The 12,655-nt window shown below is 40.6% G+C and overlaps 1 protein-coding gene across 3 annotated transcripts in view; it reads left to right on the forward strand.

Annotated features, from left to right (window-relative positions):
• Positions 1 to 12,655, forward strand: part of LOC106912437 (alpha-1,3-mannosyl-glycoprotein 4-beta-N-acetylglucosaminyltransferase A) — a 41,606-nt gene that overhangs the window by 12,749 nt on the left and 16,202 nt on the right. For all 3 annotated transcript variants that reach the window (XM_088009307.1, XM_088009306.1, XM_088009305.1), the window contains exons 5-6: positions 6,589 to 6,635; positions 8,632 to 8,745. In XM_088009307.1, coding sequence (XP_087865433.1) covers positions 6,589 to 6,635; positions 8,632 to 8,745 — 161 coding nt within the window. The remainder of the gene's footprint in view (positions 1 to 6,588; positions 6,636 to 8,631; positions 8,746 to 12,655) is intronic.

Below are 12,655 nucleotides of genomic sequence, written 5' to 3' on the forward strand. Positions count from 1 at the left end.
CTGGACTGAGATGTCTGATGTTGTTCCTGGGATCTGTTTGAGCCACTGCTCCAGTTTGGGGGTGACTGCCCCGTGGGCCCCGATGACCACAGGCACCACTGTGGTCTTCACCTTCCAGGCCCCCACTTTGACCTCGGGGCTTCCAGTCCATATTCGGCACAGATGTTCCTGTACACTATGCCCGCCACTTGGTTATGTCGTTCCATGTACGCTTTCCCTGCCAGCATCTTGCACCCTGCTGTTATGTGCTGGACTTTCTCAGAGGCCTCCTTGCACAACCTACACCTTGGGTCTTGTCTGGTGTGGTAGATCTGAGCCTCTATTGCTCTGGTGTTTAGGGCCTGTTCCTGGGCGGCCAGGATGAGGGCCTCTGTGCTGTCCTTGAGTCCAGCTTTCTCCAGCCATTGGTAGGATTTCCTGATATCAGCCACTTCAGTTATTTGTCGGTGGTACATCCCATGTAGGGGCTTGTCTTCCCATGATGGTTCCTCCAGCACCTCGTCCTCTCTTCCCCATTGCCTGAGACATTCGCTGAGCACATCGTCCGTTGAGGCTTTGTCCTTGATGTATTTATGGATCTTGGATGTTTCATCCTGGACAGTGGCTCTCACACTCACTAGTCCTCTGCCTCCTTCCTTACGGCTTGTGTACAGTCTCAGGGTGCTGGATTTGGGGTGGAACCCTCCATGCATGGTTAGTAGCTTCCGAGTCTTAACATCCGTGGCCTTTATCTCTTCCATTGGCCAGCTGATTATTCCGGCAGGGTATCTGATTACTGGTAAGGCATAGCTGTTTATTGCACGGATCTTGTTCTTGCCATTGAGCTGGCTTCTCAGGACTTGCCTTATTCATTGGAGGTATTTGGCTGTGGCTCCTTTCCTTGTGACCTCATCGAGGTTGCCATTTGCTTGTGGTATTCCCAGATACTTGTAACTGTGCTCTATGTCTGCTATTGTTCCTTCTGGGAGTGAGACCCCTTCTGTGCGGACGACCTTCCCTCTCTTTGTAACCATCCGGCCACACTTCTCTAGTCTGAATGACATCCCAGTGTCAGTGCTGTAGATCCTGGTGGTGTGGATCAGTGAGTCGATGTCTCGCTCGCTCTTGGCGTACAGCTTGATGTCATCCATGTATAGGAGGTGACTGATTGTGGCCCCATTCTTGAGTCGGTATCCGTAGCCAGTCTTGTTGATGATTTGGCTAAGGGGGTTCAGGCCTATGCAGAACAGCAGTGGGGACAGAGCATCTCCTTGGTATATGCCACATTTGATGGACACTTGTGCAAGTGGTTTGCAGTTAGCTTCAAGGGTGGTTTTCCACAGCCCCATCGAGTTTGCAATGAAGGCTCTTAGAGTCCTGTTGATGTTGTTGGAGCCTATTAAGAATTAGATAAATTTATTCTTTGCTAAATTAATTTCCACAGACTTAATGACAAATTAATGGTAGCTCAATTTTGTATATTCAATTATGTATGTATTTAATTGTCCCTTTTTTAGACCCTCCTCCTTGTCAGTCAGTAGCGGGCGGTGATTAACAGGCACAAACAGCTGTTGGGGCTGAGCTGATTGTTTGACAAAGGAGTGAGGAGCGAAATGATCTTTGTACCGCAAATTAATTTTTTTTTTTTTTTGTAGAAGTCAACTCGGAGATTATTTTTTGTTATGTTCGTAAGTAAAATAACCTTTTGGAAACAGGAAAGAGTCTCCGCGAGTGCTTTATTTGTTTGAGCGAGTCGAAACCCTCCTCCTGGACTGCTCTGGCATTATTTTGCTTTTTGGATATTTTGAAATGCGAGAGTGGACCTAACAGATGTTGTACATCTCTAAGCATTCAATGATCCAAGTGTGTGGCATGGAGTCATAGGCTTTCTTGTAATCAATCCAAGCGGTGCACAGGTTGGTGTGTCGGGTTTTGCAGTCTCTTGCAGTCTCTCTCTCTCTCTCTCTCTCTCTCTCTCTCTCTCTATATATATATATATATATATATATATATATGTATATATATATATACATATATATATATATATATATATATATATATATATGTGCGCAGGTAAATTTTGCCTTTTGCCCCCCCAGAGGTAGTCTTGGCCCCCCCAACTTTAAAAGTCTGGCTCCGCCACTGCTCTCAAGTGCTCCAAGCAGGAACGAACCATTTAACACAGATAGGAGGGGTGTTCAGGGCAGATAAGGATGTGTGTTTTTTGATCTGGGAGTGGGAACATATAAAATTTTTACTGTTTAAAACAATCTTTGAAAATGCAGTATGATTAATTTTGTAACTGACAGGGCCCCTATTTTTCATTTTTATTTCTATGAACAAAAAAATAAATAATTAAATTGTGGCGGACCCCCTGTTGGTCAGGGCCCCTAAAATTGTCATCACTTTTCCCCCTGTACTGAGCCCCTGGCTCCAGTACATTGTTTTAAAGTTGGGATGCAGCAAACGATTATGTGACAATTAGTAGGATAAAACAATTGGCAAATTCTGCAGATTTTTTATTTATTCAATATTAGAAATCCATTAAAAGATGCAAATAAGCAAATTCTTCAGTTCCTTTTTTGAATAGAAGAATGAACATTGTATTACCTAAAATACAATAACAGAGTTCTGGGTGGAACAAATTTGAAGACATTTTTTATATATATCTTTAATGCAAAATGTGTAATATTTTGTACAATTACTGCTCTGACTGTGTTGTTCTTTCAGCAAATGTCCTTTTTTGAATCTGTATACTCCAGTTAACGATTACTCAATTACTAAATTAGTTGACAATTATTTGAATAATCAATTAATCATGATTAATCCAATTAATCGCTTCAGCCCTACTTAAAATATCCAGAATAGACAGAGATTGTGTGAGATTAATAATTATAAATGATCCAGTTGGTTTTGGGAGCAATTTTTCCAACCACTGCTAAAATAATGTGTGTATATGTATATATATATATTGTTAATTCACAGTACTCAGCCACGCCCCTAACTCCTCCTAACCTCCATGGGACTGACTACTGACCAGCTCTCCATCTCACGGGTCCGAAAAGCCTCTAATTCCTGGGTATTAACACAAATAAGAATGTAGAGAACTTTTGTTTAAGCTGGGAGCGAGAAAGATTCGTCTAAGCTCTAACTACCTTCATCCAGACGTTATGACCCGCTTCAGTCTATGATTCAGACACTGGAGTAGCCCCGCCGGTGTCCGAGCTCATAAACCACATCTGTTCACGGCAGCTCTTCCTCTATTATTAACGTGCACTTCTTACCGCTTAGATAATTTTAGCCACTAGGAATAAGTCCCAGGGTCATTATTTATCTGAACTAAAGAATGTACGAAGCCACCCTAATTTACTAGGACCATTAACATTGATTTCACATTAATCAGAATTAATTTTTAGTTGACTCAATTAATTTAACTGTTCACAGCATCAATTAGATTTTAGTATTTTATTAGCAAGCTTTAGCAAGGGAAAAAGACACACAGCTTATCAATAAAAGATTAAGAAATTGATATTTTTAAGAATTTTTAGAAATTACTCCTAATTCTAACCCTACACTGTGTCCTGATCTAAATAGAAACTTTGGGGAGGCAGTTTTCACTCGAACCCAGATGCAGAGACGATCTTTGGCAGCAGAGAACTTTAACGTCCATGGATGGAGTCCTGTCTTTGTCTTGGCAGAATCCTTTTAGAATAGATCCAAAGTTGAACTGGTGAGAATCCTCAATGAACTCAGTTCTTTATCCATATAAGATCTTTGTCTATTCCCCATGTCCACTCCAGCATCGTTGGAATCTTTTGGGTTGAGCGTGGGGCCGCAGTCGAATCAGAATCCCGGGTTGTGGGTAAACGGATCTTCTTCCTTTCTTGTGCAGCGAGCAGTCCCATCGTCCCGGGGTATCAGCACTGTTGATTCTGCATCTCCATGTGTGCTCGACTCGAACACTGCGGAACAAATAACCCCGATCCTTCTGTCTGGTGTCTTTTTATTTCTTGTCTGCAGCCACACAACTTTCCTCACGTACGTTTTTCCTTGACGTCAACTGCCTTTTGGTTGGGCCTCAACTTCAGATAAACTTCCTTGTTCCCTTGGAGCTGTACTTTCTGAAGTTCTCTGTCTGCCTTTTGCACCTGTTTCCTTCATGCATCTCAAAAATCTCACTTCCTGTTTCTTCCGTACTGACTGCTTGGACAGATGATCTCATATCCATCACCGTCTTGGTGACATGATGTCTGTTCTAATGACCTAATGTCTTGGTCACCTCTGTTCTCCTATCAGTTCCTCTTTCTCCCTGACTTTTCACCTACCATCTACAACATCAACATCAGTGACCTTTAGTTACAGTTACACACTTTACCACATTTCAAGTTCAATGTCAAAATCACATTTTATACCTTTTAGTTTATCTGATTTAGCATTCATTTATAATTTTATAATAACCATATCTTATTAGTTACTCTTATTATAATCATGATGTGAGTTATTACAGACATTTCTGAAAAGAAACCAAGAATAATCCATTATTCCAATTATTTGATACCATGTTGCAGTTACTTCTTTCACCTGTAAGTACTTCCATAAGTTTAAGAGTAAGTGTAAATATTCTTATAATCAAACCAACATCAACCATTGGTTAAACCAATATTAATTATTGGTTTAATCATAAGTTATTATTATTAATTTAAGTATTTTACTCTGGATTTCATCCAATTACTCAAAATGTTTAGATTTTATTCTTTAAACCTTTAATGCCTTGAAATGAGCACTCTAAACTATTTTTATTCACTGCAGGCTGGAAACTTCCCCTTTCTTCAGGAAACCTGCTCTTCCTGTTCCATGACTCTCTTTCTGTCTGATTATGTTTTTTATGATTAAATAGAAAAAAAGTAGAATTAAAGCAAAGTTTGCAGGACACCATAACAACACACACAACCAGATTAATTTTATTACCGTCTGACTCTACTGTTGGGTCTTGATGTCACCTGTGTAATTAGTTTTAAAGATAACTTTATTCATTGTTATTATTAAACTAAAATCTCCAGCATGGGGAAGTGGGATGAGCTCGACTTTTCTCGACAATATACACACACACACACACACACACACACATATATATATATATATATATATATATATATATATATATATATATATATATATATATATATATATATATATATATATTAAAAATCCCCTTCTCACCCTCTGCGGGTGGTCTCTTTCATCCTCTGAGCTCGGGTCCTCTACCAGAGGCCTGGGAGCTTGAGGGTTCCTCCAGTATCTTGGCTGTGCCTAGAACTGCACATTTCTGGACTGAGATGTCTGATGTTGTTCCTGGGATCTGTTTTAGCCACTGCTCCAGTTTGGGGGTGACTGCCCCAAGGGCCCCGATGACCACAGGCACCACTGTTGTCTTCACCTCCCAGGCCTTCTCCAGTTCCTCTCTGAGGCCCTGGTATTTCTCCAGTTTCTCGTGCTCCTTTTTCCTGATGTTGTAGTCACTTGGTATTGCTGCATCCACCACAACAGGCTTTCCTCTGTTGTTTATCCACTACCACAATGTCCGATTGGTTCACCATTACGATTTTGTCTGTCTGGATCTGGAAGTCCCACAGGATCTTGGCTTGGTCATTCTCCACCACCTTTCGGGGTGTACCCCACTTTGATCTCGGGGCTTCCAGTTCATATTCTGCACAGATGATTCTGTACACTATGCCTGCCACTTGGTTATGTCGTTCCATGTATACTTTCCCTGCCAGCATCTTGCACCCTGCTGTTATGTGCTGGACTGTCTCAGGGGCCTCCTTGCACAACCTACACCTTGGGTCTTGTCTGGTGTGGTAGATCTGAGCCACCCGCGAGAAGGGAATTTTTATATATGTAAACAAGTGGAGAATCTTAAAACTTGTGAGAAAAGCCTGTAATTAACTTTCCATGAAAGTGAGTGTAGAGGCCTTCTTCCAGCCTGTTAACCAGCAGTGGAGCAGCAGATCAGTGTAGAAACCTCACCACTTTGGCATCACATTAAGGGACTGATACAAACCTTCGTACCGGTCTATTCATGTTTCTGCTCATGTTTGTGTTTGTATTCAGACCTTTGATTTTTCCCACCATTCTTCTCATAAAACATGTTTTATCACCAAGAAACAGCGAGAGCAAAGTTCATCTTTAGATTGTATTTTTTTGCTCATCATTCTATGTGAGAACAGAGTGATTCTGGGATACATGTTCTTCTTCGGTGAGATGGACGATAACACAAACGTTTCTGATTCAGAATCTTCCAGCCTGCAGTTCCAGAAGCTGTCGGTGTGTTGCGGAGCTGTCAGAGAGACATACACACACTCCTCCTGTTCCAACATGTAAAACCTGTTTTGATGTGTGAGCCATTGTTCACTGGGGAATGTTTGCTGTGGAGTGTTGAACATATTTAAATAGGAACAGAGTCCATGAGCTGGTATTCTGACACCTGTTGTATGTGGTCAGACCAGCACAGCGAGGCGGCCACTTCACACCACAGTAGTTCCTCACTTTATTCATGCCTTCCATACGTTAACTTCACTAACCTGTTTTTTTTTTTCTTTATTAATGTAGACGGATCTACAGTATGTGGAGGGCATTGCACGCAGCCTGTTTGAGAAGTGAGTGGTTTCTAGTTGCTTCCAGTGAGAGAAACTGAGGCTCTCATTGCTAAACGAGAAACTCGTTTAGCAATGAGAGCCTCTTCTATTGCTTATTTTTCATGGACAATTATAGGCTGTAAAATTACACTGGTCAATGGCCAAAAAGACTGTCTGGAGTTTTAGGGTCATTTTGATGAGCTGGATAAAAAAAAACGCATTGGTTTTGCTCAACCAGGTCAACTTGGAGCAACATGAGCATTAAAATGAATGACTTGTTCTCGCATCTGAATCAGTTTCCTGACAATCTGAGATCAATGAACGATGAGCAGGAGGAGAGATTCCATCAGGACAGAAAAGAGACGGAGAATTTTAGATAATGAAGACGTAATGTTCAATTCACATGTATTTACTCTTATCAGTGTTTATTTAATTTACAGAAATCCAAGTTTGTAACATTTGTTAGAAAACTTTTTTTTTCTCCTGAAAACTTTTTTGGATGAGACATATTAACGGAAATAAACTGAGAATGTCACAAAAATGTCAACAGTTTAGTCAGAAGACTGAAATTCTCTAAATCAAATTAGAATAAAACCCATTGAGATAAATGGATGTCATTATTTGATTTAGTAGTGCAAAAATAGTCCTTATTCAGTTGAAAAAACATAGACAACTTTCAAAACATATTTTTTGTAATCCAGTACAATAAGCCACTTTAAAATGGATAGTCCTGATTTCATCTGAAGGCAAAATGTCCAGATTTACAAAGACCCAACAGCTTTCCCCTTAAATCTGACACAATAATTAAGTCTGCTGGATAATCATTTGACCCAGAAATTATTGTGGTGAACAATAATATTGTTGTTTTGAAACCATTTTAAAGTAATATAAAGGTAATGACATAGCAATGCAAGAACACATTCTCAAAGATCAATAAACTTTAAATTCTTATGGATATTTTAGACTTGAACTGGAAGACTTTTTAAATATACAAAATAACAAAAAACAACAAATAAAATAAATAATGAAGTCACTGTAAACAAAACTGTCCTTCAAGCAGAGAGCTAGTAGAGAGCAAAGCACCAGACTAAAGACGTTTATCATCCAGTTTTTGGTAGAAAGAGATAAAAGAGAAAAACAATAAATCTTGCAAATGAAAATTATTGAGTTTGTTTTTATTTATCATGTGATTAATTGATTTATTGCTTATTGCGACAGACCTAATCCTCCTCTGAGCTGCTGGCAATCTGGAGAAGACAGATGGTCCCACTCATAAAAACGAAACCCTGCAAAAACTCTTTCTGAACAAGGGATACCTGAAGCACACTAGATCATAGTTTTATTTTTTATTGATACAGGGATCTTAGTGATTGTTTTTAATAGTTCAGGTTTATGAAGCTGTTGCTTTGTCTTTGTATTGGTTGGGTGGTTTTAATGTGCGTATGTCACATAGACGAGTTCTGTCATCTCCATCTCAAAGGTGACGGCCGGTGAAGTCATCACTTCAGAATCATTGGTTTGAAGTCGAATACGGAAAGTTTTATTTCTGTATGACATGCCAAGTATTATGCATTTAAGAACAAGCCCAGCCATAAATTTGCAGTGACGGTTACATAAGTCGATACTTTTATAGAAATATGAGCTGCTGCCTGAGGGCCTGTTCAACACTAAACAAAAGTGTTGAACTGTGTACTTTTCCACTTTCTTCAGAAAGTGGAAAAGTACACAGGATAATAACAATCACTGGTCTGCACATTATTTCCACTGCGACCTGGAGCTGCAGGCCTTCTCCAAGTCCAACAGTGACATGGAATCATTACTCACTGTCTTAAGGTACAGTAGGAAGACATCACTGATGCTGCTGGAAGTGATGGGGGCTGAATACATATGCTCACCACACTGTTTATTTTGTTTCTGCAAATTAAAAATAAAATGCATCAAACATATTTCCTTTTGACTTCAAAATAATGCACTGCTTTAAGAAAATATGACTCCTGTTTTGTTTTGTCCTCTGTAGTTTTCCAAAAGAGGTGCAGTCTGGTTTACTGGAGGTGGTTTCTCCATCGCAGCATTACTACCCCGATTTCAACACCCTCAAAGAGACCTTTGGAGACTCCAAGGACAGAGTCAAGTATGCATCAAAAATCTACATGCATAAACATACACACTCCCTCCTTAAACGCCCCTTGCTACAAAAAAACAAACATAACGAATGTGAGTGTATTCTTATGTAAGAGCATTTATGTAAGTCATGGTGAAATCTGTCTGCGTTCAAAACCCCTGCTGATGGTTCTGAGCAGTTACTGAGTCTGTCTGGATGTCAGCACGATTTAAAAAAACCCCATCTGAATAACAAATTTAAGAGAATGATTACTGAAATTACAGCAAAATCCTTGAATTCCAGTTAATTATGGCTGGCCTCTTCCAATCAATCAACAAGCATTGATTGTTTTAGCCATTCATAATTTGGACGATTAATTGATTAATTAATTTCAGAATACGCCAAAAATTGGCAAATTCTGCAGATTTTCATTTAACTACTTGTGCATTTTTATACAGTGTTAGAAATACATTAAAATATGCAAATAAACAAGTAATTAAAATCCTTTTTTAAATTAAAAAATATATATATTGTTGCCCGTAATGCAAAAACAGCATTCCTTTAGTTTAATAATCAATTAATCATAATTAATCCTTCAGCCCTAATGCTAATGCTACCATTTCCAGAGTATGTTGATAGTGTCTCTAAAGTATTTGCATTCTGACCAGTCTAGATAACCCTGTCTGCATGAATGGGTTAGGGTTAAATAGGAATGTTTTATGCTTAGTCAGTTTTTACCAACAGTTTGTAAAGCTCAACGGTTGTGCTTAATATTTACAATAAAAAAATAGAATCAAGTTTGTTCCTCTGGTGCAGTTGAATCTGTGAAATGTTCCTCCTTCCTGAACACCAGAATGTCTCAGCACAAGAACTGTAAATATTCAACTCATGAATTTTAGCTTTATTTTACTTTAAAAACTTGATGCGTTATTGTTGTACAATCATTAACATTACTGTTACAGACTGCAGCTCTCAGCTGTGTTTCTGTGTGTGGGATGACAGAAAGCCTAAGAGAACAAAGATGTTTATTGTGGGGTTTCTGATGGTAGTAAAGTAATTAGGCCCAAGCAGCAAAAGCCTATTTAGGCCCGAGCAGCAACAGCGCTGGCGAAGGCCTATTGAAATCATTAGGCCCGAGCAGCTAAGCGCTGCGAAGGCCTATTGTAATCGTGCTGTAAATTATTATTATTCTTCCGTAAAATAAATTGGCTTTTTGGGGGCCAAAGCGGATCGCATGGAGGACGGCGCGCGAGCGGCGGCGGTGGCTGGCGGGAGGCGGTGCTGGAACATCCGCGGTGGCTATAGGCCTGAGCGGCGCTTGGCTGCGAGGGCCGCTTGAGGCTTCGCGGAGCTTTAATTATTATTCTTCCGTAAAATAAATTGGCTTTTTGGGGGCTTTATCATATTCAAAAACTCACCAAACTTGGCGGGCGCATAGAGCCCAGTGAAAATTTATGTATTTTAATGTCCACGGAAAAATCGCAACAGAAACGGCTCAAGGGCGCCACCTAGTAAATTTCAAAAGACCCTTTCCTATTCACTTACTTTATCGTAGAGACTTGAAATTTGGTACACTTGTAGAGCTCCCCAAGACACTCAGAATTTACAATTAATGTCATAGTGCAAGTATCACAGAATGTCGGCCATTTTGGATTGAAGTTCCGATTTTGACCCGATTTTGGCCAAACGGCCAAAATCGGGTCAAAATCGGAACTTCAATCCTGTAAACACAGGGTTCAATCCTGTAAACACAGGGTTCGCATTTGATCGAACTAGTCCTAGCGATTTTGAACGATCGGCTTCAAACTCGGTCAGATCGTTCATAAGGCATGGCCGATCCAAAGTTATCAAAGGTTTGCGTTTTCGACCTTCTTGAAGGGGGGTTTCCTGGGGTCAAAGTTCACCTATTCGCAGTGATACACAAAACTGTTATAACTTTTACACAAAACCTCACAGAGGCACCAAACTTTCAGTGATTGATCATCATCCGGTCCCCTACAATACCAAATGGTCAAATGATAACATCACTTAGGCCACGCCCCCTGAGAAGAGGAAGTGTCATGTTTTACTCTAAACGGTCACTATCTGACCCCTTTGACCTAATCAACATGAAACTGTGTCCACAGACAGAAAACATGTTGGTGTGTCATGGATTCCAACCCTGTTTGGTTTTGATGGAGCAGGTGGGCGTGGCGGCGTGGCGAAGTGACCTGTAACGCCATCGCCATACGTTTGGCTCTAGATTCCACAATTTTGAGCCTAGCTGCACCAAACTTGACATGAGTGATCCTGGTGGGATGCCTGACGATCCTATGTCATCATAGTCTGATGTAATCTAAGCCCCGCCCCCTCAGAACAGGAAGTGCCTTTTTTTGACTTGTAAAGCTCCATCTATGGCTCTCTCAACCTAATCAAGATGATTCTTGATTGCTGGAACATCCGCAGTGGCTGTAGGCCTGAGCGGCGCTTAGCTGCGAGGGCCGCTTGAGGCTCCGCGGAGCTTTAATTGTGTTTAAAATCGCAAAAGAAACGGCTCAACAGCACCACCTAGCAACTTTCAAAAGACACTTTCCTATTACCTTATTTCATCATAGAGACATGAAATTTGGTACACTTGTAGAGCTCCCCAAGACGCACAGAAATTACAATTAATGTCATAGTGCAAGTCAAAGTCAAAGTCAGGAAGTCAGCCATTTTGGATTGAAGGTCCGATTTTGACCCCATTTTAGCCGTTTACAGCCTTCACATTTCATCAAACTCCTCCTAGGGATTTCGATCAATTGGCTTCAAACTTGGTCAGATCGTTCATAAGGCATGGCCGATTAAAAGTCATCACAGGTTTGCATTTTTGTGCCTGCTAAAGGGGGTTTTCTGGGGTCAAAGTTCACCTATTCGCCATGAAACTTGAAACTGCTATAAGTCCTACACAAAAACTCACAGAGGCACCAAACTTTCAGTGATTGATCATCATCGGGTGCCCTACTGTTGACCAATGGGTCAAATGATGACATCACTTAGGCCACGCCCCCTGAGAACAGGAAGTGTCATATTTTACTCTGAACGGTTGCTTTCTGATGCCTTCGACCTAATCAGCATGAAACTGTGTCCACAGACAGAAAACATGTTGGTATGTTGTGGATTCCAACCCCTTTTGTTTTCAATGGAGTAAGTGGGCATGGTGGCGTGGCGAAGTGACCAGTAATGCCATTGCCATACGTTTGACTCTGAATTCCACAATTTTGAGCCGAGCTGCACCAAACTCACTAGGATGGATCCTTATCCACCTGCCGACAGGAATCCATAACAATCTTTGGTGGGTGTGGCCTAATTTCTCTATAGCGTCCCCTAGAATATTTTAAATGATCAGCCCCAAGACATGCTTTAACCTAGAATGATCAAACTTGGTACACATGTGTATCATGTCAAGACGGACAAAAAAAGACTCTCACTCAGCACACTCTTGAGACATTGAAGGTCAAAAGTTATCACAGGATTTTTGTACATCAAAGCACCTGGGCGTGGCTAAGTGCCAAACTTTGACTATTTGCCATAAAACATCAAGGTGCGATAACTTCCACATACAAGGTCACAGCTGCATCAGACTTCCTATGTCTCACTACAGATCAGCACTCATCACATTTAGGTGGTCAATTAATGACATCACATTAGCCCTACCCACTTCCGACAGAAAGTCACCTGTTTTTTTCTGCTGTACGTCTTACTTTTACTCTATGGGTTTAATCCTGTGCCAACTAACCTAAAATTACATGATGTTAATGCATGCTGTTGGCTGAACCCGTGTGGGCGTGGCCAAATGGCAAGTTGCAGTCCCTCGCTATATGCATATAGTTGTCTCTAAATCACACATGGAACATCCAATTGGCACCAAACTGGATATGTATGACCTTTATTCACCGCTAAAGAGCCCAACAGCATTGAA

This window comes from Poecilia mexicana, unplaced genomic scaffold, assembly GCF_051168715.1.
Source record: "Poecilia mexicana isolate PSO_F unplaced genomic scaffold, ASM5116871v1 scaffold_10, whole genome shotgun sequence".
Lineage (NCBI taxonomy): Eukaryota > Metazoa > Chordata > Actinopteri > Cyprinodontiformes > Poeciliidae > Poecilia > Poecilia mexicana.